The sequence below is a fragment of the Arvicola amphibius genome, chromosome X (genome assembly GCF_903992535.2).
Source record: "Arvicola amphibius chromosome X, mArvAmp1.2, whole genome shotgun sequence".
Taxonomy (NCBI): Eukaryota; Metazoa; Chordata; class Mammalia; order Rodentia; family Cricetidae; genus Arvicola; species Arvicola amphibius.
In genome coordinates, this window is record NC_052065.1 from 65,469,970 (window position 1) to 65,497,277 (window position 27,308).

A 27,308-nucleotide genomic window follows, 5' to 3' on the forward strand; every position below is an offset into this window, starting at 1 on the left:
AAGCAGAGCTCACAGAGAAGTCTCACTTATCCCAAGAATCCCAAAATGGCCTTGAACTCACTATGTAGCCAAGAAAGACCTTGAATTTCTGATCATCCTGTCTCTACCTCCCAAATGCTGGGAATATAGTTGTGCACCACGACACCTGGTTTATGTGGTACTGGAGATTGACCCTAGGGCATTGTAAATGTTAAGCAATCTCTCTACCAACTGGATTGCATCTCCAACCTTGCACTATTTCTAATGTGTAGTACATTTTTCTATGTAAAAAAATTGGGGGGAGGGGAGGTTCCAAGACAGGGCTTCTCTGTGTATCCCTGGAACTCACTGTGTAGACCAAATGGCCTTGAACTCAGAGATTCACCTGCCTCTACCTCCTGTGTGCTGCAAAATTAAAGGCATGTGCCACCACTACCTGGCTATATGTAAAATTTATGTCAATAAAGTTCAATAAAATTTTAAAATCCTGTTTAGGGTATATGCTGAAAAGATAATTCTATGATGAAAAGTACTTGCTACTCTTGCAGAAGACCAGATTTTGATTCCCAGAACCCATGTTGCCTGTAATATCAGCTCTAAAGGATATGCCCCCCTCTTCTGGTGTCTGTGGGCATTGGCATAGATGCGTGTATACAGATACACACAAACATATACGCACAATTTAAAATCTCAAAAAAAATAAACCCTTAAGAATCCTGTTGGAGATGCAGTTCAGCAGTAGAGTTTCATACCTGGGTTTCATACCTAGTACTAGGGAAAAAAGTTGGGGGGGAACCAGTTATGGTTATGATCACCTTGGGAGGCTCAGGAAGCTGTGTTTGACTATCTGGGACTATATAGTTAGATAGATGAGTGATACAGTGTTTGCTTAGCATGGGCACGGCCCTGAGTTCAAACCGTAGTACCACACAAAAATAACTTAGGAATACATATTATTTTATTGAGATTTATTTTACTTGATGAAATATTTTCCATTATTGCCATATAATTGTACTATTTATTTCTGCATTCTGGAGATCAAACACAGGACTAGGCAAGCACTTTACAAATGAGGCTACACCCTATAATTCTAGAATTTTATTTTAAGCTATATGCTGTATAATCATTTCCATGTTGTTATAACTTTATTTTTTACTTGTATTTTGTATTTTACTTATATTTTTCTGTGTGTGTTTGTATGTATGTATGTATCTGTCTTTCTGTCTATATGAGGGTACATATGTTCCACAGTGCACAGGTGAAGGTCAAAGGACAACATGTGAGAGTCAGTTTTCTCTTTTCAGCATGTGGATTCTGAGAATCAAACTTAGGTTGTCAGGCAAGCATCCTAACTCACTGAGGCATCCTGCTAGCCCTAGTCTTGATATTTTACCTTTATACCGCAATAAGCATACACATAAAGTTTTACATGCTTCCTATTTGCTAGGGTAAATTTCTAGTTCTGAGACTATTTATTCAACATTTACGGTCTGGTGTAGGAGTTCCTTCTGTTTGTGTGTTGCTTTCATTGGTTAATGAATAAAGAAACTGCCTTGGCCTAGTTGATAGGGCAGAACTTAGGTAGGTGGGGAAGACAGAACTGGATGCTGGGAGGAAAAAAGGCGGAAAAAGGGAGAGACACCATGGAGCTGCCAGAATCAGACATGCCAAGTCTTTCCTGGTAAGCCACTGCCACGTGGCAATACATAGATTAATAGAAATGGCCTAAATTAAGGTGTAAGAGTTAGCCAATAAGATGTTAGAACTAATAGGCAAGCGGTAATTTAATGAACAGTTTTTGTGTGGTTATTTTGGGGCTAAGCTAGCTGGGCGGCCGGGACAAACAAGCAGCCCTCTCCTTGAAACAATAGTCCTTGCTAAGTATGAAGGTATTAACTTCGTAATTTTAGTTAGGTACAGGATAAAGCATAGAATAACATTTTATTCCATTGCAGTTTGGGTGTGCAGAATATGCACACAGTAGCCAGAGGAGGACAGTAGATGTCTTGACCTATCACTTTCTCTACCTTACTCCCTTAAGGCAGTGTCTCTCAATGAACCTGAGACTAGACTGACAAGTAGCAAGCCCCTGTGATCCTTGTCTCGACCCCACTGCCCAGTATTGGGGTTACAGAATTTTAATTTGAGTCCTCATGCTTATGTAACAAGTATTTATATCCACTGAGCCATTTCTCCAGCCCCCTTACTTTTGTTTTTCAAACAAGAAAATTAGGACCTTTTGGTAATTTTCCCTTAGCATCAAATACCAGTTTTATCTCCATTCACCTATTAGTTTTTCATTCTGTTTGCATTTTAATTAGCTAAAAAGTATTTGTAGCTATAGTTTTAATACCTAAGGGTGGGTGTCTTTTAGTTTTTAGTGACATCTTACTTTTCATTTTACTACTATTACCTTTATTAAATATCCATACTTTATCAATTTTATTTTCCACAAATATGGAAGCTTATCACAGAGTGTGTGGTATAAAGTCTGTATGGATTAGGATGTTTTGAGTTAAACCAAGCCCTCAATGGCTTAACAGAGTTCATTTCTTTCTGAAATTTTATTCTGCTGTTTTGTTATTCTTCTTTCGCCATAATCTGTCTTTCTGCTGCTCCTATATTAGATGAGCTGTGTGGCTTGATAGCCATTGCTGATACTGTGAAGCCTGAGGCAGAGCTGGCTGTCCACATTCTGAAATCTATGGGCTTAGAAGTAGTTCTGATGACTGGGGACAACAGTAAAACGGCTCGATCTATTGCTTCTCAGGTAATTCATTGGTTTACTTAATTATTGGGATGGGCACATGTGCTAATATCTCATTCTCAATACACATTTTCTTTCTTCCATTTAAGTGCTGAGAAAGTCACCTTACCTATTGTTTGCATTATCATCAAGTAGCTATCTCTAACCACTTAAAAACAATCAGTGTGGTATGGTAGAAGGACATTGTATGTTAGAGATGTGAAAAGGTATTTGCATAGCTTGCAGGATGTTTGAGTAGCATTGCTGAACACTGGTTTCTGTTGATGCTTCTTTTGAAATGATGCTGTAAAAATGGCAGGAGCTGCATGCAGGTTCCTCTCTGGTCCATTCTGGATGCCACCAGTGGGACTCATTTTTTGGACGTACCATTTGGCTTAGCCCTACATTTGTTTTATTTACTTCCAGCATTTTTTTTATTAAAAAGCACTTACAATGATTTCTCTCCTCTTCTAGTGTGTATGTATATAGGATGTACATGTGTGTGTGTGTGTGTGCGCGCGCGCGCGCGTGTGCATGTGCCACAGAATGTGTGCATAGGTCAGAGGGTAAACTTGTAGAAGCTCGTTCTTTTCTTCATTGTGTGGGTTCTGGGGACTGAACTCTGGTTTTATCAGACTTGGTAGTAAATACCTTTACCCACTGAGCCATCTTGATGGCCCTCTTCTACTAAGTAACAGAAGGAATATGTAAGTACATTCTTATGTAAGAATATGAAGGTTGTAAAGAATTTGTACCATTTTCCACATTCTCTGTCAAATTCTCCCACCTTACTTTCGTGTATGCATATACCTGTATCCAGGTATGTAGTTCTGCATGTTCAGTACTAATTGGATCATTTTATAGTTTATTAAGTAGTTTTATATATAACAATATTTCCCAGATCTTTGTTTATGTCTTGGTACATAAAATTATTTCATTCCTTCTAAACTTCTACATAGAATTCGATAGTATGGATGAATTATAATTTATATTACCATTCCCCTAGTAGTGGACGTTTAGGTGGTTTTGAATTTTTCGTTTTTGAAAACTGGCAATAATAAATATTCTTGACATCTTTGGACATGAAAGAGTGTGTCTAGATATAGTTGAAAGCTGATTTTCCAGAGCAGATGATGTGCACACTTTGAATGCTCTTACCATGAAGACAGTGTCGTTCTGTTCATAATAACAGTATACAAGATTGCTTATTGGCTGGAGAGATGGCTCAGCCATTAAGAGAACTAGCTACTCTTGCAGAGAACCTAGGTTTGACTCCCAGGGTAGTGGCTCACAACCATCTTTAACTCCAGTTTTAGGACATCCAGTATCCTCTTCTGACATCTGTGAGCACCAGGCACATGTCTGGTATGTTTACAAACATGCAGGGAAAACATTAAGAATAAATAAGTCTATTAAAAATAATGTTCACTTCTTCCCATTCTCAGTGAATATTTTCAGTCTTTTAAATGTAAGCATCTGGCAGGTTAAAAATGATGGCTCATAATTCTAAGCTCAGCTTTATTTGCGGTGTTTACTATTACTTCCTGAAATGAATTGAGTTGATTTTTCTTCATATAGGTTGGCATTACTAAGGTGTTTGCTGAAGTTCTGCCTTCCCATAAAGTTGCTAAGGTGAAACAGCTTCAAGAGGAGGGAAAACGGGTAGCAATGGTAGGAGATGGAATCAATGATTCTCCAGCTCTAGCAATGGCAAATGTTGGAATTGCCATTGGCACAGGCACAGATGTAGCCATTGAAGCAGCCGATGTGGTTTTAATAAGGGTAAGTAAGTCCTGGAGCTCCAGTGGTGCAGTCAGTTAGCAGGCAGTACTCATACACTAGAGTAGGTCCTGTGCTCTGAGATCTGAGGAGTGGGCGATTGCCTACCACGGTTAGTGGTAGTGCTGTAAGGCGTACTTTGTAGTGATCCTGCCCGGAGTCCCATGTTCCTTCCTAGCTATGAAGTCTGAGTTTGGAGTGGAAGTTACTGACGTTCTCTCTCAGTCCAGCAACACAAATGAGAATCACAAGCTTCTGATGTTAAAACAAGATTTAACAATAATATAACTGTCTACAACAGTATTCACTGATGTTAGTTAAATATTCAATCCATATACTAGCACACAAACCTGAAAACATTTTCAGAACCCTCAAATTTTTTTGAAAAACCTCTTTCAAACTTGACTCAAGGCTTAGCGGTATCTGAAATTTGTACTTAATTCACAGTATATTCCAAGACATAAATAATCTCTATTGCACAGAGTGCTGAGGAGAGGAGTTCCTAGTGATGTTAGACTAGTCTCACTAATATCGCCCATCTCTCTCTTCTCAGAATGATCTTCTGGATGTTGTAGCAAGTATCGACTTGTCAAGGAAGACAGTCAAGAGGATTCGAATCAATTTTGTCTTTGCTCTAATTTATAATCTGATTGGAATTCCCATCGCTGCTGGTATGTGATTCTTAACAGCTTTTATTTTTGTGGTTAAAGTCATTAGACACCTATCATATTGGAAGAATTAGGTTTAGTTTTGACCTTAGTTTTTACATATACCTTGCAAATTTGGTGAGAGGTGATGTTAAGACCAGTAATATTCAATGAAGTTTATTACAGCCTAAGAATTTGTAAACATTTTGATACTTTAAAATTTTTTCCCTTCAATATTATAATTTGAAAAAATTCGTACCTAGGTAAACATTGAAAAAATGGTACAGAAAATCTGTACCTACACATCTGCACACACACACACACACACACACACACACACACAATTAAAAGAAAAATAAAAGGACTGTGCAGTGGTGGTACACTATTTTAATCCCAGTACTCAGGAAGCAGAGACAGGTGGGTCTCTCTAAGTTCAAGGCCAGCCTTGTCTACAGAGTAAGCTCCAGTACTTCTAAGGTTACACAGAGAAACCCTGTTTCAGAAAAAAAAACCAACAAATTGACAAATAAATCTATTGAAAAAAATGTGTCTTGACATGGTGGCTCACATCTGTAATTCCAGCATTTGAGAGGCAAAGGCAGGAGGTTAGCAGCAAGTTTAATGCTAGCCTGGGCTATATAGCATGTTCCAAGTGTCAGAGCTACCATAGCAAGGCATTGACTCAAAAACATAGGTTGATAGATGGGCAAATAGACAGAGAGACAAATAGATTTAAAATTTTAAGTTAAAAAAGTTGGGTCAGGTATGATGCTGCATACCAATTTAATCCCATCACTTATGCAATTCTCTGTGAGTTGAGGCCAGCTAGGGCTTCATAGTGAGATGCTATCTCACAAAAAGAAAGTATGCAGAAAAAAGAAAAGAAAAAGCATGTGTGTGTGAATTAGTAGAGTATGAGCTCCGATATACTAGATAACCAAGGACTATCTACCTATAGCTAACAGGATGCACCCCTGGGAAATTCTGAAACATGAGTAAATGGGAACAAGAATATTCATGAAAGCACTCACTCTACTAAGAAAAAATTGACAGCAAACACAAATCTCTACAACTAAGAGGATAAAATGCTGAAGAAATAAGAATATAAATTGTGCATATGTTATAAATGTGTTGATAATTCAAATTTGTTTCCAGGAGTTTTTCTGCCCATTGGTTTGGTTTTGCAACCATGGATGGGATCCGCAGCAATGGCTGCTTCATCTGTTTCTGTAGTACTTTCTTCCCTTTTTCTCAAACTGTAAGTATGACTTGCTCATCATTTTCTCAGTAGGTTTGATTCTTGTATTGATGAGTATACCCAAGTAATTGTGTGTGTGTGTGTGTGTGTGTGTGTGTGTGTGCTCGCGCGTGCACGTGCGTGCACGTACATATTACCTGTGTGCACATGTGTGTGGTGGTCAGAGGTCGACATCAGGTGTCTTATATTTTCTTTACTTTATATTATGAGGCCGAGTCTCTGACTGGACCCAGGGTTCACTAGTTTAGCTAGACTGAGCCGAGCCCCCAGATTCTTCCTGCTTCACTTCCTTAGCACTAGATCACAGGTACAGGCACCACACCCGGCTTTGATGCGGGTGCTGGGGATCCTAACTCAGGTTCTCATTCTTGTACAGCAGTCACTTTATCTGCTGAGTCGTCTTCCCAGAGTCCTAAACAATTCTTAAGAATTATTAGGGAATAATTAATAAATATTGTGTGTGTGGTGGTACACACTTGTATTCTCAGAACTCAGAGGAAGGGGCGAGAGAATCAAATTTTCCAGGCTAAGCTACATAGTAAAGACCCTGTCTCAAAACAAAAAGAAAAAGCTAAGTAGCTATCATTGTATGTAGTGTATGCATTACAGATAAAGCCCAAGTGGGACTTTGCATTATGTGACACCACGAAGTCCATTTCAAGCAACTTTCTTAGCGCTAGCCACCTTTGCACATCTTCATACTGGGCAAATCTTTTGTTTGTGCACACAACAAGCATCTAGTTAACATTTGGTTGCTTTTAATGTATGTTTAGTTACAGGAAACCAACTTATGACAATTATGAGTTGGGTGCCCGAAGACACACAGGACAGAGAAGTCCTTCAGAAATCAGCGTTCACGTTGGAATAGACGATGCCTCCAGAAATTCTCCGAGACTGGGCTTGCTGGACCGGATTGTCAATTACAGCAGAGCCTCCATAAACTCACTACTGTCTGACAAACGCTCCCTCAACAGTGTTGTTACTAGTGAACCTGACAAGCACTCGCTTCTGGTGGGAGACTTCCGGGAAGATGATGACACCACACTGTAAAAGGTCTCGGGGGATGCTGCTAGTTGAAGTTCATGTGCACTGATGGAGCACGTACATTGTCATGGAAGGATCTTATGTCAGTCTCATGCTCTTATGTGCAGGATTCTATCTGAGTTGTATTTGTTAATGGCAAAAATATATTTCTCAGGGCAAGAGCTCTGAACCTGGTATTATCCAAAACAAATTCCCAGCAGTTTTGTTTTACTAGGGATAGAGGATAGAGCAGCAAGTTTAGAACAAACTCCACAGTTAGAGGTTGCTGACTTGCTGCTAATAATGACAAATCATTTTTAGTTGACCAAAAAAGTACCCAAAGACAGGATGATTTAAAATGTGAAGATTTGAGAGCATGACCTTGAGGATATTCTTGAGCCTGTATCCTTGCCCCAATGGGAAGCAATGGCTTTCAAAGCACTGTACAAAGCATCTAGTTTAGAAGGAAAACAGTTGCAACTGTTTCAAAATAGATGTGCCTTATTTATTGTGGGTTTGCTTTCGCCTCATAATGCCTGAGTCATTGTCCTTTAGTTTCTAAGAGCCCTAGGATGGCTTTTGTCACCTTTCAAGTAAACCAAGTTTAGGTGGTTTTTCCTTGACTGAAATAACTGACTTGAAATGAGGCAGGAGGATTGCAAGTTCAAAACCAGCCTGGACTATATACACTAAGACCCTATCTCAAAACATTTTTGTAACTGACATTTTTCTGAAATCTTCTCTTATTTTATTGTGTCACTCAGAAGACCTTAGAGAGTGCAGAATTCTCTACCCTTCTGTTTCCCCACTGCTGTCAGAAATCACTGATTCTTCAGTTTGCCTAGCTCTGGGCTGGCATTCAGCTCTCTCCTGCTGAGTTCAGCTTTGTTCCTGGTGGAGCCTGTCCCTCAGTTCCAGGCTAAAACTTATCATTTGAGCCTCTTTCACGGAAAAGTTCTTCAAAGATTGACACTAATATTTTAACATATATGGGCTGTATAAAAGTACCTGAACTCACTAAATTCTTCTTTTGGGATACAATCACTTGGCTGGTATATTATAATTTAATAAAAATTTAGTTACCTCTTATGTTTTAGATAACTTATCAAAATGATTCTTAAATATACTATCATACAAAGCTGCTTTTATCAAAATACACAGCAAGCTGTAATATAGAAATAAGAAAATCTCTGGTTTGTGATATCTTATAGTCAATTATATTTTTCTCTTGTTCAAAACATTTGTGCTTATAAACAAACTCCTAATCTTTTATTTGCATGCTATACTTTAAGCACATTGCCTATCTTATATGATTTGTGCTCCGAAAATGTTCGTTTCTCCTTTTCAGGTCAATATTGAATATAAAAAATCTTTTTATAGAGCAGAGTATAAAGTAAAAAGGAGAATGGGATTCTTCCATTCCACCTCTTTTCTCTCTTATTCCTTCACAACCCCCAGAAACGTTTACATTCTTCAGAGCTGTCTTTCCAGACTTGTGGAAGACCTAACTTCTCTCTTAGCTATCGTAAAGAGGTGAGACTTTTGATGAAGGTGCTATTAGTCTAGAAAGGCAAACCTGTTTTAATAACGTGTGAGTGAGCTTATGTGTTTAAACTCCATTTTAGACCAATCCCTATATCATCTTAAGAATTTGAGTTTGAATATTTGTTTCTTAGTTCTAGCAGCCCATCATAGCATAACTCGTTGACTCCTAGAAGAAAGAGCTAATGCTAGAGATGTACAATAGACTTTTCTTGCTCTGGACTCAAACTGAGAATAGAAGTCCTCCAGCTCTCAGCCAGTCACTCCTTCTGTTACACATGTATAATTGAGCCCTCCTCTTGCCTCCACAGCATGTTGTAGGACAGTGAGAATAGCATTTCACTTCTCACTACCAGAAAAAAAAAAGTGTTTGAGAGAAGCTGTATTCCTAGAAGAGGGGTTCATTTAGAGAGGAGATCAAGCACATTGCTTTCAGTTTTCAGGCGGTCACTAACTTTAGATAATGTGTTACTGTTGAGAACAGGTTCTACAAGAGGATGTTCATATGCATATGTATATACACATATCACACACACACACACACACACACACACACACACACAGAGAGAGAGAGAGAGAGAGAGAGAACGAGAGAGAGCCCACAGAAAGAAAATGGGTTTCTATTTGCATCTGTTTTGAGGTTCTTTACACTTTCTTTGCCACTCGTCTATACTCATCAGCAACCATTCTCTTTGTCAGAAGGCACCGTGGACACTTTGTTGTCCAGTGCTTGATGCAGACTCAGCTAGGGGACACCTTTAACTTAAGTATCCAAAGATGCCTTTTGAATTTAAAGATTAAAACACAACTAGAGTATTTACTATTGTAGTTTTAAAAGTATAGTTGTCAGGTGTGAAATAGAAATGTTGCTTTTCCTACTTTAGTATCAACATTTTAGGAAGTTAAATTTGATGCCTTATGAACAAATAATTTTATATTATGCTTTAATTTTTTAAAAAATTATTCTTCATTCATATATACAGAATGTTTGAAATAGCACTATAGACAAGATGTTTCCAAAAACGTGAGTGTGAATATCTTTTCTGTACACAGCTTAAAATCAAAAAGATGTGTAGTAGAGGATTTTCCCATTACTTGTGGATTCTGTTTTAAAATTATTTTCTTAATATTTATTTTACTCTATCTTGTTATTTTCTTTGAATGAGGCATCTGGTTTCAGGTTATTCTTTTTAAAAAAATATATACATTCCTGATATCACTCCTTTGGATTATTTTGTTTTCTGTACTTAAAAACAATTTATTTACCAAATATAAAAATACAGATCCATGCCAAATCATTACCAACTTTTATGCTGACTTACTTGAGTCCTTTGGTCTGGTATGGGTAAAAAGATAAAACAAAAAGCATGAATTCTTATTTCTCAGTCACCTGAGCTTTTTAATGACATTGATAATAATAAATGCCTTTTGTAGCCAGAACCAGGTGTCTCAACCTTGTGTTTTTAAAGAAATGTTTAGTCATGTATTGTAAAACTTTGGTTAGTATCCAAAACAGGAGCGGACAACTTTGTGCAATATTTGTTTGCTGTAGTCTAGTTTTTCTCATGTGCATGTAAATTGATATTTCTGCCGAAGATGTGCCTTCAACTTTATAATTATAGTGTTGTAAAAAAATGTTGTCAAGTGTCACTGTGTTAAGTCATCCAGCCCCCTCCGCCAGCAGCTCCATACTACCCTTGTTGTGTTATTTGGGGTTTTTTGGATGTTGTTTCAGCTGTAAATCCATGATGCACCAAGATCAGAGGCAGCAGCACACGTTCAGGTGGGAGGACAAAATCTATTGACCTTCAGATCGTATTCACCCGCCACTATCACTTAATGAGAATGAGAAACAGGAATATGCATGGCCTCTTCTTTGTAGTATCTAATAAATTCTTGATATGATGTCTACCCTAAATGAGCTTTTCTTGATTTGGGGGAGTCCTGAGTGGTGTGGAGATCCAATTTATGTCATGAACTTTTCCTGGGGAGATAGGAGTAAGTGTGTCTACTCATCCCCAATAGGGCCAAGAACAGACCAAAGTAATGAGTCCACCCAAGTCCAGTTTGGTGAACCAGTGAGTTTATTTGGCTTATTACAGGCACATAGGTGATCCCAAAACAGCTTCATTAATTAAAGTCTCAGACCACAGCTGCTTTATCACCTCCTGACACCACATACAGCTGGGCAAAACATGCACAGCTGGGTAGGAGGTGCAGGAGCCAATGGCTGAAATCTAAGCAGAGGATCTAAGAACATTCCCCACCCCTTCTGGGAGAGAATGACTGGCCAGATCTTGGGACTCTTGAGTAGTCACAGCTGCCATACTTGGAGGATAGCATTCAGCACCACCCATCATGCATTCCCACACTCCTCATGCCCTTGAATTTAATAGTGTGGTTTTTTTTTTAATCTCACTTGTGAGAACTGATTCCTACCATCCACATCAAATACCTGGGATAATTTAGTCAGCAAAGGGAAGGTAGCCAGCAGGATTAACGTCTCTGATTTTACTGTTTTTTTCCAGGACTGAGTTTCTCAAGAATAGCCTTGGCTGTTCTGGAACTCACTCTGGCCTCAAACCTAGAGATCCACCTGCCTCTGCCTTTGAAGTGCTGGAATTAAAAGGCATGTCCCACTACCGCCCAGTTTGAGATTTTACTCATGTTCCTTTTCCCATCCCTTTACTCCCTGATTCGGAAGTGAGAGCAGCAGTGTAGTCAGTGAAGTTTCAAAACTTTCCAGATTTACCAATCTGACCGAGCCTTTGTGCTGGAAACGCTAGGTTTTAAGACTCAAAGGTCCTCATAGAATGAGGATAGAGACAAGTAGAGTTGTCTTTCTGCTTTGAGTAGGACCTACACGTCTTATCTCTCAGTTTGTGCACGCAGATCATAAATTGCAAGCGAGTTAGAAAAGGGAAGGCACCTTTGTTTTTTTTTAATTAAAAATTTCCACCTCCTCCCCGCCTCCCACTTACCTCCCCCTTCCCCCTCCACTCCCCCTCCCTCTCCTGTCCAAAGAGCAGTAAGGGTTCCCTGCCCTGTGGGAAGTCCAAGTTCCTCCCCCCCTCCATCCAGGTCTAGGAAGGTGAGCATCCAAACAGGCTAGCCCCCCCCCCCCCAAAGCCAGGGCTCTGTTACTAGCCTTGGCTGTCCTGGAACTCTCCACTTAGACCATGCTTGGCCTTGAACTCACAGAGATCCACTTACCTCTTCTGGGTTTAAGGGTATGTACTGACTGGAAGGGAAGGCTCTTGGCCAGGTTGAAAGAGCTAGGAAACAGCAGCAGTCATAAACAGCTGAAAAACAACCATTTCTGTACAATTAGTATCTCCTTGGAAAAGTTTGAAATCGACTGAGCAGCCTTTGGCATTCTGGACCTATTGCCCTCAAGTGACTTCACACTTTTAATTGTCATCACCCGTGGTGCTCCTTAGAAGCCCAAGACTAATCTGTAAACCAAAGTGCTGTCCTCACCCAGTAAAACTCCCAATTTCTTCACTGCCAAGTATAATAACCAAGTATGACAGAAAGGTTGAGATGAACTCAATCCATTCAAAAGGACCAGTGACTTTCAGAGCTTGCCAGAGGTGTTGGCAATTCATTTGAAAAGCATGCTCTACAACCCAAATGACTCACTACTGAAAGGACAAGCAGGCCATGCATGTGGAAGAGATTATTTAGGGCTGGTATGGTGATCTAGCTGGGCATGGTGGCTTACACCTGTTCTTTCAGCACTCCAGAGGTAGAGGCAGGAGAACTGCCATGTGCTTGAGTAGCTGAACTTACATACTGACTTAAGCCAGCTTGGGCTACAGAGTGAGAGCGTGTCGTGATATCCAGTTATTATCTTACAATCTACAAAATGAGAACAATGCTGTCTACCTTGTGGAATTGTGATACTTACCAAGAACGGAAGTGATATTCCTTTTTTTATGAGACAGAGTTGGTGTTTATTAAAGGTAATTTAAAATAGATTTTAAGCCTGAGAGTTATGAGAAAAGGGGGTACTCTAGAAGAAAGTAAGACACACCCTAGAACATGGGTGTGGACTAAGAAAGAGTCACTGGAAGGCATGTAGCAAAAACTGTGGTTTCTCTTCCTTTCCCTGAACATAAGGAAAGAGAAACTGGTCTTGCCACTTGGCCTGTAGGTCCTTTGTTAGTATGGAGCTGTTAGAGTTGTTAATTCTATACATCACAAAGTTTGCCTTGCCTTTAAGAAACCTTCCTGTAGTGTGACTAAAAGGACACCAAAATGGCAGTCTCCTTGCCCCACATACTCCCAGCATCAGTCATTCACTTTTGGGTGCTTAAATTTAACATTGTTAGCTTTCCCTTTTCTTCCATAGTTTTTGTTCTGCATGTATATGCCAGTTCCACTAAAATAACACTGCTATGTTGAACTGTGACAGAATACATTTCTATATTTAATATCATAACTCTTAATAGACGAACAGCCTCTGTTTAAAATAAATGTGTTTGTTCCTTTGGAAGCTGAACCACTGCAATAAGTAAAAGAGAATACGGGTGCATAGAAAAAACACCTATTAGGAAAGAGACCACCTCAGCCATAGGCAGCCTTGATGGCATCCCAAAGGGAATGAGATTGACCCTTCAGTTTCAGGAATGTTACAAGAGTTATAGTATCATATCATAGGCAGCACGATGGGATCTTGAAGAGAGAAAACACTTCTGATTCCAAAGAGCAAAGGCACATGTCTTGTTCTTACCAGTTTTCAGAGTGGAATGGGCAATTAAGTTCCATGCTATATGACCCTGGCTTCACGCTACAAGTCAGGAAATGACTGATAAGGTCTGACTATGACCCAAATCTGTCTTGGGTCTGAACAGTAGGGAAAGCTGTCTATTCTTAGGGTGGACCCAAGCTATACTCAAGCTATCGCCCCACCCCAGACTGAATGAACCAGAACCTGCCTGTTGACAGAGTCCCAGATGATGTGTATAAGCATGAATTTTAGCAGCCACAAGGTCAAACCAGGAGGATCAGAAATTCAAGGCTAGCCTTGAGTTCAGATTTTGCTGGGACTACATTACTGTCAAAGAAAGGAAGGAAGGAAAGAGGAAAAAGAAACCGCTGCCCAGCACTTAGAAGGAAGAGGCAGAAACCATCCTAAGACCTTCTTCCTTTCTCCAAAAGAAAACACTCACAAAAAGGAGTTAGTACATTACAACAGTGACTCTCACTGTGTCTTGGGATGAAGTGGAAATACTTACAAATCTGTCAAGGACTTGCCTTCAGTAGTAGCTACTTGTCTTTCTCCCGCTCTCCTAGGAGCTCTGGGTAGAATCTACATTTAAAATTTGCCCAGGCCGGGCGGTGGCAGCGCACACCTTTAATCCCAGCACTCGGGAGGCAGAGGCAGGCGGATCTTTGTGAGTTCGAGACCAGCCTGGTCTACAAGAGCTAGCTCCAGGACAGGCTCTAAAGCTGCAGAGAAACCCTGTCTCGAAAAACCAAAAAAAAAAATTTAAAAAATTAAAAAAAATAAAATTTACCCAGATAGTTCTGTTAAAATGAAGGCTTTTTATTCTTTCATTCATTCAATAAATATGGGATATCATTGTGTAGGAGGCACTGTTCCAAATGCTGATCATACATTAGAGCATAAAACATTAAAAACAAAAACCATAGCATTGCCCCCAGGGATCTTAGATTTTGGTGTAGTAAGACAAATAAATGATTAACAAAATATTTACTATGATAAATGACAATAATTTGTATTAGTTTTCTGTCGCTATGATAAAATATGTGGCAGGGAATCTATTCATTTATGGAGGGGGAGTAGACAGACCCCCTCTGGTGAGTGGAAACCATCTTTTATGTTTATGTGGGCTCTTTCCCACCCTCCTCCAAGAATGGAATGGGCAGACAGCATACAGAACAAATGGGAGCTACTTTACTGTCAATGTGGGATTACAACCATTAAATGAGTGAAACAACTTGAAATTGATTGTCATGTGAGGTGTAAATGGAGCAAATTTGAACTCAGCGATGCTAGGTGAGAACAAGGGATGCTAGGTGAGAGCTGTTGCACCTCAGAGAAGTGTTGAACTCCAAAGCTCTGGGAGGTGCTGGGGTGCCTATCGAGAGCTCTCCGTGGCAGAGCAAGTCTGCAGGCCGGCAAACTTCTCCAGCCGCTCATCTCTAAAGTGGTGGGTGGCTGCTACACATCGAGCCTTGAAACTACTTCAGAATTCTTATTGGAATCTGATGTGTGGAGTTTTGGAGACTGAGACAGGCATGAGGAGTCCCCTCTGCCTGCAGGGTGCTCTGAAGCCCTAGAGATGTCAATTTTTTGAGGGGCAGTAGGCACTGATTGGCTGATTATCTTACTCCATCCTGCCAATCAGGGAAGAACTGTCAAAAACTACCGGCAGTTTCCGGTTTTATGGTGATCATTGTAAGTCCCCAGCTGCTCTTTTTCTAGCCTGGTAGTGCTTGGGCAGGAATCTCTGACTTGGGGAACATTTTAAGTACAAATTATAGTAACCACCACGGGGGAAAATGAACAGAGGGGACACAAAGAATACTACAGGGGACTGGCTATTTAAGGTGTTCATGGATTGAACCTATGGAACCTACTAGAAATCTAGCATTTGAGAAAAACCCCTGAAGTAACTGTGGGGAGTTTGCCATGAAGAGACAAAGGAGAGGACCACTAGAGAAGGATACTATATGGGGCACATATTTTCAAAGATTTCTGCTGTTTATCTGAAATTCAAATCGAAAAGGATGCCTTGTTACTTGATCTGTCAGCCCTACCTCGGAGACCACAGCATTAATCATGACAAATGGAAGCTCAGGCAGCTCAGACGGGGTGCTAGCAGTGAAGGTGCTTCCTGGTCCCTGATTTGATTAGAAAGAAGGAGAAAGAAGAATCAAGGACAGCTCCAACGTTTCTGGAGTATTAGAAAGGCTATGGCCAGGCATAGTGGTGCACACCTTTAATCCCAGTACTCAGGAAGCACAGGCAGCCTGATCATTGAGAGTTCAAAGCCAGCCTGGTTTATGTAGTGAGTTCTAAGATAGCTACATAGAGAGACCCTGTCACCAAAAGAAAAGGTGGCAGTTAATCAGCTGTGAAGGGACACACCTGTAGTCTCAGCTACTAGCAGAAGTGGTTGCTTGAACCGGGAAGTTCAAGGCTAGCCTGGGCAACAAATACTGAGAAACTGTTTCAACAAACAAACAAGGCTGGGGCTGCCACTTACTAAAATGGGGGAAAACTGTAGGTGGAATGGTTTAGATTTGGGGACAGAAGAGAAAGAGAGGTGTAATTTTGATTTATCCATAGGTATCTTAGAGGAGATATTAAATAAGCAACAGGCTATATACAGTTCAAATTGTGAGATATATAGAGTACAAGTTCAGTATATGACCAGGCAAGCACATGGTACGCAGACATCATGCAGACAAAACGCCCATACACATTTATGAAAAACAACAAAATCTTATATTTTCCCCAATTTAAATGGATGAGATTCATTTTACATACCATACTACTTTGTGGTGATGAGGACTGAACTCTGGGCCTTGTATGTTCTAGGAAAGCACCCTGTCACTGAGCAACACCCCTGACCCTTTGGTTCTGTTCTGAGGAGGACCTAAATCTGAGGTCCTCCTGTTTCAGTTAACAGAAGCCCCAGGTGAGTTGCGTGTGAGTGAATTCCAAGCAGATGCAATTAGAGGTGTGAGCCACTGGGCTTGGCTGCCATACTTCTGTCCCCCTCTTCCGCATAATCCAAATAGTCTGCAGTTTATAGCTATAGGAAACCAAGTTCTCAGTTCATAATTGTGATGACTTCTTACCAAAGCAGCTGGAACTATAGTTCTTAGAACTGTGTCCCACCGTATGCCAGAAAACTCATTTTGCAAGAGATTCGAGAAGCAGAAGTGAAGCAACATCTCTACTCGGCTTCATTTATTCTGGGAAAGTCGGTGGCTTGCCTGGAGCACCAAGATGGATGGCACACACTGTTGCTGACCCCTGGGGCTCACCTTGGTGTAGGTGGCACCTAGGCCCACAGTTCATTGGTCACCACTAAAGCCCCTTTAACAGATTGTGCAGCTGCAGACCTGTGATGAAGGCACCACCTTCTCCTCTCTCTCTGCCACTCACAGCAGCTGGCAGACTGTGCCAGTCACATTTCTCCTTAGCATCCTGGCCTCACAGCAGCTTAAGCACACGTGTTTCTGTGCAAGGAAGAAGGCCAATCTCAAGAGAGACAAATTGGAAGAGAAAAATGCTTCCATTGGAAGATTTTCATATTTCAATGTGCCATTTAAATAAGCAAAGCTTTTTGTTGTTTTTCTTCTCCTAAATGAAATCTGTAATTCTCCACTTAGGAGCAATTTATGGTAATGTTGTGGTAGGGGCCTGTGGTGGTTTGAAAGAGAATGACCCCCCATAGGCTCATAGGGAGTGGCATTGTCAGGAGCCATGGCTTTGTTGGAGTAGGTGTGGCATTGTTGGAGAAAGTGAGTCACTGGGGGTGGGGTTTGAGGTGTCAGGTGCTCAAACCAGACCTATTGGGGGATATTTGGTCACACTGTGAACCTCGAGTTTTCATTTGCATTAATAAAATTAACCTTGGGTCAAGAAGCTATGTTAGCAACTAGTTGACAGAAAGTAATCATAGAACATTAAGAGGGCATCTGGAAGAGATAAAGAGAAATAGGAATTAGTAGGGTGGGGTTTGGAGTGGTGCAGCTTTTTCTGGTTTGGCAAAGCAAAAGCATGGGTTTTTCAGAGATGGCGGCAAGGAGGGAAGGTTAGCTAATTGCAGCCCAGCCTTTCTGAACTTACAGGTTCTCACCACAGCCTTTGAATCCCAAGTCTTATTCATAAACAGAATGGTAGAGATTTAGTGAACGCTACCTTTAGCAGCAGCGACAGGGCTGGTGCCTGCAGAAACAGCATTCTTGCCAGGCTGTGAGGCCACTGCTAGAGAAGCAGTCTGGTAACTGCAGAATTGTAATTGACTGCCTGAGGTAGCAGCAGATTTAGGTGCAGCCATTGTGCCAAAGTTAAAACGACACAGACCGAGTATGGCAGTCTCTATCTGTGGCCTGCAGATTCAGATGGAGGGCTCTCCGATGCCTCTCCAGCACCATGGTTATCTGCACGATGTCATGTTTCCTGCCATGACAATAATGAGCTATACCTCTAAACTGTTAGCCAGGCCCAACGAAATGTTTTCCTTTATAAAAGCTGCCATAGGTCTGGTGTCTCAGCAATAGAAACCCTAACTAAGATAGTGCCCTTTGAGATTTTTCTTCTACACACAATCAAAGTTCAGCAGAAAGTGTTTTTCCCCCTGTGGCTGAGTGACTGAGGTCGTGAAATTTAGCTGCCACTAATTTTTCACTCTAGAGACAGTCCCCACTCACAGATCACCACCCGCTGAAAGGCATCGGCTTGGCTGGCTGCAGCATTTGCTTTAGGAAAGTAGCGCATGTGGGGGTGGGGAGTGTAGCTAAGGAAAAGCACACACTTAACCTGATGAGGCCTAGATTCACAGAGCCATAAAAGCCCAACTCTGTCCACAACAATATTTTAAAAGGAACTGTGCTTTTCTGTACAAGGCAGCTCTCCTGAAGGAAACAAATCGGGCAGCCAGCAAGTTGTACAGGTGCAGACTCAGATGCAATATCCTTTCTCCATGTTTTGGGACCATACAGGAGATATTGTTGAGATGAGTATAACATGAGTCACAGAGCTTCCTGTAAAATGCTTCTTGGGAAGAAAGCCGCATTTGCTCCAGCTACAGGCTTACCCTGTCATCTCCACTACACTTGCTTTGCAGCAGATGGATGCCTTTGCAGCAGGCGGCTCTTGGATGTGTTGCCCTTCCTGCTTGCTGCTCCAAGGTCACCATCTGCGGGGGCTGTGTGAAAGTGACCTTTAGAAGCTCCCTTCTTCTGGCTCATCTAAGATCTAAGGGCCTGCACATTGGGGTCTGTTTCTCATCACTAGATATAGCTTTTTACCTTGAGAATAGCCAGGGAACAGGGAAGTGAGACGAGAAATGAGGAACTTAGAATCTTATCCTCTGATATGGCAGAATAATAAAATATGTATTAGGGATTGTCATCAGAAAGGCTTCCCCTGGCTGATGATGGGAGCAGATATAGAGATCCACAACCAGACATTAGGTGGAGCTTGGGAACCAAGCAGAAAGGGTGGGGGATTGTAGGAGCCAGAGTGGTGGAGGACACCAGGAGAACCCAGCCCAGATCGACTAAGCAAGGTTCATAGGGGCTCATCTATTTCCTCTGCATGTACGCTATGGTTGTTTAGCTTGGAGCTTTTGTGGAACTCCTAATAGTGGGTGTAGGTGTATCTCTAACTCTTTTGCCTGCTCTTGGTATTATTTTCCTCCTACTGGGTTACCTTGTCCAGGCTTGATATGAGGGTGTGTGCCTAGTCTTCTGTGTCTTGTTAGGCGAGGTTTGGTGGATATCAACCACTGTGAGGCCTGCTCATTTCTGAAGGGAAATGGAGGAAGAGTAGCTCTGGTAGATCTGGGGGGGAGCATGTGGTAGCGGTGTGGGGATGGGAGGAATGGATGGAGGGAAAACTGCAGTTGAGATGTGTTGTATGATAGAAGAATAAATAAAAATAAAATAATAAAAATAATGATAATATATACATATTATGTGCTGGATATATATATATATATATATATATATATATATATATATATATATATGGGAAATGGCAGAGACCTAAAGTCTTCTGGGCTCTTAATACATGATTTGATTGTCATTTTTACTCACAAGGTGTGGTTGAGGTCATGGAAAATACCAGTGGAACTCACTCTTGTTCCAATGACTGTCCTAGTTAAAGATAAGATTAAAGTTACTTTCATCTTGCTCCACCTCTTTCCTATATCTCTGACTTTGTTGAGTAGCCTAATCTCTGAGCAGAGTCTGAAAGGTGCCCGACACTAGCCAGCTAGCCTAGTCAGCATGATGAAATGCCAGGTCAATGAGCAGCACTCCCTCAAACAGAGGGCCAGAGAAGCAACCACACACCCCATGAGATTGTCCTCTTAATAAACAAGTTCTCTCACGTGGCAACCCATTTAAAACTACATTTTGTTTCTGCCCCATTTCCCAGATCTCTTGAAAGGCACACTATTCACCGGGGCCCTCCCTCTTTAGGTAATGTGACTGCCATATCTTCTTAACATCCTGACTTTATGTAAAGCCAACTTTGATAAAGGTTCATTTTAAAATGTGATCCTGCAGCTGGGCGGATAGCCCAGTGGGTAAGAGTGCTTGCTGCACAAGTGAGAACCTGAGTTCAAATCCTTAGCACATACATAAAAAGCTGGGTGTGCCCATGCATGTCTGTAACCCCAGTGCTGGGTGCTAGGCTTCCTTGAGCCTCTTTATTCCCCAGGGAAAGGTGAGTGCCCTATCCACACATTCCAGCAGCCTCAAGATGCAGGACAGTCAAACATGATAGGGAGTCGAGTCAAAGCAGGAACTCAGTTTATTACTGTGAGCGTCCACTTATCAAGGGTAAGCGACATCCTGTGATGTGAGGGTACCTTCAGCCAATGAGAGGCAACTAAACCCTCCCTCTGGCTGGAAGGGTATTTACCTAGTTTTTGCTGTCTCATCCTCACTCCAACTCGAGCCAGGCTTTTTTCTGTCCTGTAGGCCTCGAGGTATAGGCCCTGAGATAATTTTTGTCCAGCACTGGGGAGGCAGAGACAGGAGGATTGTTGGGGCCACCAGCCTAGTTCCAGGCTAGTGAGAGATTCTCTCTCAAGGGACAAGACAGTCAGTGATAGAGCAGGACACGAAACATCCTCCTCTGGTACACCTGTACACATGTGTGCATATGGCAAATAGAAATATAAAGAAATTAAAATAAAATACTAAAACTGTGGTGTTCACTAGGGATATATCTTGGTGGAAGGATGCTAGTTTGATATATACAAGGCCCTAAATTCATGCCCAGTATCTCTCTCCTCCCTTCCTCTTTCATTGCCCTTGAAACTGTCACAGGTTTACCACTGCCAAACCGAGTGAGCCCACTGATGTTCAATTTTGAGGGAAACATTGCTAGTGCATAGTTCATGTTGATTTCCTGATCAACTAAACTTACTAAATATTCTGGAGTTGGTACTTGTGAACAGGATTCCCATTATACTTGGGGAAATAATCTGATTATTATCAAATCATTTGGCAAATATTTATGGTCTACAACCTTTAGAAGACAGAGACTAATTCCTCTTCATCTCCAGCAGCGCTGACACATAGAAGTTCATGAAATGAGAAGGTTCACTGCTTTATATTTGCCCTGATTAAACTATGCAATGTCTTTACTGCATTTTCCAGACTTATGTAAGCAAAGTAGATGGGCAAAGTGTTTAGAGTCTTCATACTCACAATAATGTTCATTTAGAGTTCATGTGGTGCATTGGTGGACCACCAGCTTCTTTAGTATGGACCAGACCCTAGTCTCCATCACCAGCACTGCCAGCGGTTGCTTAGGGAAGAGCAGAGAGCGAAGATGTGTAGCTAGCAGGGGCTTTGCAGAGTGAACCACTGTGAGGACATCTTGATGAACCTGCTCACTTCAAGCCTTCCTTTAAATGATCCAGTCTGAATTTTGCCAGACACTGCTTCAAATCAACACTTTGCACATTGCTCCTTTGATTGCCAAGACAGTCCCTGTCTTCACTGCAAATTACTGCAAATTCATGTTTCTATTCCCTTGAGAAATCTGTTTGTTTTGACAGAAAAAGCAGAAACAAAGTAGAAATGAGGCACATCCTTTTTTTCCTCTGTTGTGGACAACAGTGTATCATCTATGTTCTTTTCCTGGTGTCTCACATTCCAGAGGAAAGCGCCTTGTTATTTTGTTTTTTTTCTGCAAAGCAACCATACTTACAATCCCCTGTAACTTCAGCTCCAGGGAACCTAATGCTCTATTCTGCCTCTTAGGGCACCCACATTTTTATATTGTCTCTTAAAGGGACCAGGGACCAAAACCATAACACACATATTCATGCATATACACAGGCATACACACACACACACACACACACACACACACACACACACACACCCTAAAATGTATCTTTAAAAAATAAGGTAGACTTAATAAAGCAAAAATGCCTTCTCCAGCCGGGCGGTGGTGGCGCACGCCTTTAATCCCAGCACTCGGGAGGCAGAGGCAGGCGGATCTCTGTGAGTTCGAGACCAGCCTGGTCTACAAGAGCTAGTTCCAGGACAGGCTCTAGAAACTACAGGGAAACCCTGTCTCGAAAAACCAAAAAAAAAAAAAAATGCCTTCTCCAGCATAGCATTGTGTCTAACTGCACATCACCATGTTCCCCACCATGATGATAATGGGCCGGATGGACTGAACCTCTGAACTGTAGGCAAGCCATCCCAATTAAATGATTTCATTTTTAAGAGTTGCTGTAGTCACGGTGTCTATTCACAGCAATAGAAAACCTAACTAAGACAGTGAACAACCTCTTATTGATACTGAGAACTGAACTCAAGTTCGCTGAAGGAACAGGAAGTGCTTTTAACCACGCAACCATCTCTTCAGCACCTCTTATCTTTTTTCACTTTGACCCACTGCATTTAATTAATGTTGCTTTCATGAGCATGGGTAGGGGGTTGTCTGCTTGAGCAAGGACAACATACCAGTGCCTATACCACTGAGGAATATGACTCCTTTCTCCCAGCAACCATTAATCACCTCTCAAGGATGTGTGTGGATGTTTTTGGGCCATAGTATTGTTTTAATTGGTCTTTTTGATTACAATCATTTTACTTTGTTTTCTGACGCTGTGATAAACACCAAGACTAAAAGCGACTTGGGGTGGGGAGGAAAGGGTTTAACTAATTCTACACTTCCAGGCCATAATTCATCATTGAAAGAAGTCAAGGAGGAAGTCAGGACAGGAATTCTTCAACTCAGGAATTTGAAAACAGAAGCTAGGGCTGAATGTGGTCGTGCTCTCCTTTAATCCCAGTCCTCAGGAGTCAGAGGCAGGCAGATCTCTCCTAGTTTGAGGTCCTCCTGGTCTACATAGAGAGTTCCAGGACAGCCAGGGCTACACAGAGAAACGCTGTCTCAGAAAACAAAACTTAGCAAAATTAATTAGAATAAAAATTAAATTAAAAAAGAGCTGATTTGAAGCAACTAGCTGCATAGAGTTGTCACGGAGGCACACTCAGTGCTAAAGAGGTAGAGACCTGGAAGACCAGAAGTTGAAGGTCTTCCTTAGCTACATAGCAGTTTGAGACCAACCTAGGCTAGAAAGCTGGTGAGATGGTGCAGCAGGAAAAGGCACTTACTGCTTCAGTTCCTAGTGGAATGAGAAAATTGACTTCTCAAAGACCCCCCGCCTCATACACAAATAAATAGATACATATTTTTTTTTAATTTGGAAAAATATCTACTGCTTTAAAAATGCTCTGTCCTCCTATCACATTACAGCCCAATCTAACATTAAGCAAGATGGCTCTGCCTTTGAACTATATTAAGAAGCTTCCAACTTGCTGCTCCCACCGTTCTGCTAAGGTCCAGTCAATCTGATGTCACTGTTGTCTATCTGTACGAATAATCCAAGATGGTTCCCTCTGGTGTGCTGTGGTGGTTTGAGTGAGAATGGCCTCCCACAGGTTCATATGTTTGAATATCGGTCCTCAGTTGTTAGAACTGTTTGTGAAAGATTAGGCAGGGTGATTTTGCAGGAGGAGGTGTGTCCCTGGGGCCAGGCTTTGAAGTGTACCAGTCTCTGCTTCGTGGTAGTGTCTCAAGAGCTCTCAACTCCTGTTCCAGCGCCATTCCTTCCTGCCTGCTGCCCATGCTCCCTGCCATGGCAGGTGTGTACTCTAACCCTCTGAAACAGTAAGCCACAATTAAACTTTTTCTTTCCGAAGTTGCCTTGGTCATGGTGTGCTATCATGGTAATAGAAAAGTAACTATGACATCTACCTACTCTCAGCCCAACGGCCAGAGAGAGGCTTCGGGTAAGATCTGTCATTTCCTTCAGATGCTTTCATCTCACTCAGAAATAAGGAAATAAGGGGCTGGAAAGATGGCTCAGTGGTTAAGAGCATTGCCTGCTCTTCCAAAGGTCCTGAGTTCAATTCCCAGCAACCACATGGTGGCTCACAACCATCTGTAATGAGGTCTGGTGCCCTCTTCTGGATTTCAGGCATACACACAGACAGAACATTGTATACATAACAAATAAAGAAATATTTTTTTAAAAAAAAGAAATAAGGAAATAAATGAATGTGGCAGATACAGTGACTGATCAGTGCCACCAACAACTGCTCATTTCTATTGGTTCATAGATAGTAACACAAGATCAAAGAGAATGGGAGACCATGAGGAGGAGATCTATTATAACCATAACATCAATTATATATATATATATATGTTCACGTTCTCCCAGATTTTGAAATAGAGTTCTGGTCTTAGAAGTAAATAGTTAATACATAAAATACAGGACTTTCTACTGGGCAGTGGTGGTCACGGGTTTAAACCCAGCACTCGGGAAGCAGAGGTAGGTGGTTCTCTGTGAGTTTGAGGCCAGCCTGGTCTATAGAACTAGTTCCAGGATAGGCAAAGATGTTAGACAGAGAAACTCTATCTCAAAATACGTAAGTAAATAAATACATAAATAAATAAATCAAGATTTAATCTCAATATCACTGACCACCAGGGAATTGATAATCAAAACTATACTGAGATGCTATATCAGAGCTGTCATGGTGGCTGTCATAAGATTTTTAAATGACAGTAAATAGTGACTATTGGTGAGGATTCAGAGGCAATGTCTATAGTGCCTTGTCTGTAGTAATGAAAATGTGAAAAGGCAAAGCCTTTATGGAAAACAGCATGGCTGCTTCTCAAATGATTACAACTAGAATATGACCCATCAATTTTATTTATATATTATTATCTAATTTTTATTTTTATGTATATGAGTGTTTTGTCTGCATGTATGTCTGTGCATCATGAGTGTGCTTGGTGCCCTAAGAGGTCGGAAGAGGGTTTCTGATCTCCTGGAATTAGAGTTAGAGATGATTGTAAGCCAAGATGTGGCGGCTGGGAATCCAATCTGGGACCTCTGGAAGAGCTGCCAGTGCTATTAACCACTTGAGCCATTTATCCATCCCCTTTTATTTTTTATTTTTTCAGAATTTCATACATGAATACTGTATTTACATCATTTCTACCCCTTCCCTTTACAACTTGCCCCTGTGTGTGCCCCGTTCCCTCCATATCTGGGTCCACAAGCAGCAGGAAGAGTGCGACACTGCCTGACTGGAGCTTTTGAAAGCACAAAGCCCACCAGGAGTGACACACTTCCTCCAACAAGGCCACACCTACTCCTCAAGTAGTGCCACTCCCTGATGACTAAGTATGCAAATATATGATCCTATGATAGCCGTTTTATTCAAACCACTACAATATACAACCTGTCTCATCTATTTAGTGTTGCTCATATGTAAATATGTTTAGGACTGACCACTTGAAATTGGACAGCCTATCAGGGGGCTTACCCCTGAGAAGACTTATTCTCCCTCTCTCAAACCGGTTCTTGATAATGTGGTGACTTGAGGACTTGCTCTTTGTACTGGATGGTTTTTGTCAACCTAACACAAACCTAAACATACATAGGAAGAAGGAATCTCAATTGAGAATTTCTTCCCTTAACTCGACCTATTCACACAGGTCTGTGGCACATTTTCTTGATTGCTAATTGAGAAAGCCCACCATGGATGGTGCCATTTCTGGACAAGTGGGCCTGGATGTGAAATATTCCTTCATAGTCTCTGCTTCAGGTCCTACCTTCAGGTCCCTGCCTTTGAGTATCTTGCCTTGGTGTTCTGTAACCTGTAAGATGAAATACCACCCCTGAGTCCCTTCTTGTTAATGTCTTATCAGAGCAACAAAAAGCAAACTAAAACAGTTTCACAAGCCTCTCATTGCCACAGTTTTAGGAGAAAAGTCAAATTGTGTTCCCCCCAAATGAAGTAAATACAGAATAGAATTGCATCAATTCGGCAACAAAATGTGTGATGGGATGATGAGTCAAGGGTCAGGAAACAGAGTCAGACATCCTGATCCCGTGATTTAGTTACCACTGGGACTTTGATGTACAGGTCCAGGTTCAGGGCAGGATGGTTCTCAATACCAGGGCTTAATCCAGCTGAACATCCCCAAAGGAGATTACACAGGAAGAAACTCGGGGGAAAGTATCGTGGGCAGAAGGTGAAATCTCCTTAGAAGATTGTTTGGCTTTGCAATATACATCAGTCAAGGTTTTGGTCTATTGATGGGCAGGGGATGGGAGCATGGGGGTCGGGGTGAGGTGGGGATAAGGGGAGATAGGGGGAGAAAAGGGAGAAAGAGAGGATGGGGAGAGCTTGAGGGAATGGGATGGTTGGGATGGAGGAGGGAGGGTAGGGGAGCAGGGAAGTATATATCTTAATTATGGGAGCCATTTTAGGGGTTGGCAAGAGACTTGACTCTAGAGGGGTTCCCAAGTGTCCAAGGAGATGTCCCCAGCTTGTTCCTTGGGCAGCAGAGGAAAGGGTGCCCGAACTGGCCATGTCCTATAGCCACACTGATGATTATCTTGTATATCACCATAGAACCTTCATCTGGTGATGGATGGAGATAGAGACAGAGACCCACATTGGAGCACTGGACTGAGCTCCCAAGGTCCTGATGAGGAGCAGAAGGAGGGAGAACATGAGCAAGGAAGTCAGGACCATGAGGGGTGTGTTCACCCACTGAGACGGTGGGACAGATCTAATGGGAGATCACCAAGACCAGTTGGAATGGGACTGATGGAGCATGTGATCAAATTGGACTCTTTGAATGTGGCTGATGGTGGAGGCTGACTGAGAAGCCAAGGATAATGGTGCTGGACTTTGATTCTACTGCATGAACGGGCTCTGTGTGAGCCTTGTCAGTTTGGTTGATCACCTTCCTGGACCTGGGGGGAGTTGGGAGGACCTTGGACTTAACATAGTGTAGGGAACCCTAACTGCTCTTTGGCCTGGAGAGAGAGGGAGTGAGGGTGTGGGTGGAGGGGAGGGGAGGGAATTGGGAGGAGGGGAGGAGATGGAAATTTTTAATAAAAAATAAAATAAAGTACACCTCCTTATCCCCCTCCTCCACCATGCCTGGATTTAAAAAAAAAAAAAAGAAGAAGAGGTTTGAAGAGGAAGGAAGTGTCTCATGTTTTAAGAGTTTGGAACAATCATTACGAGGTTTCTAAGAGTCCAGAGACAGAATGTCATT

General features: G+C 41.6%; 1 protein-coding gene across 1 annotated transcript in view; it reads left to right on the plus strand.

Moving 5' to 3' along the window:
• Atp7a (ATPase copper transporting alpha) overlaps positions 1 to 9,501 on the plus strand; it is a 107,700-nt gene extending 98,199 nt beyond the window's left edge. Inside the window, exons 19-23 of the mRNA XM_038316510.1 lie at positions 2,607 to 2,749; positions 4,304 to 4,507; positions 5,058 to 5,175; positions 6,307 to 6,409; positions 7,183 to 9,501. Coding sequence (XP_038172438.1) covers positions 2,607 to 2,749; positions 4,304 to 4,507; positions 5,058 to 5,175; positions 6,307 to 6,409; positions 7,183 to 7,459 — 845 coding nt within the window. The 3' untranslated portion in view covers positions 7,460 to 9,501. The remainder of the gene's footprint in view (positions 1 to 2,606; positions 2,750 to 4,303; positions 4,508 to 5,057; positions 5,176 to 6,306; positions 6,410 to 7,182) is intronic.
• The last annotated feature ends 17,807 nt before the right edge of the window (positions 9,502 to 27,308 follow it).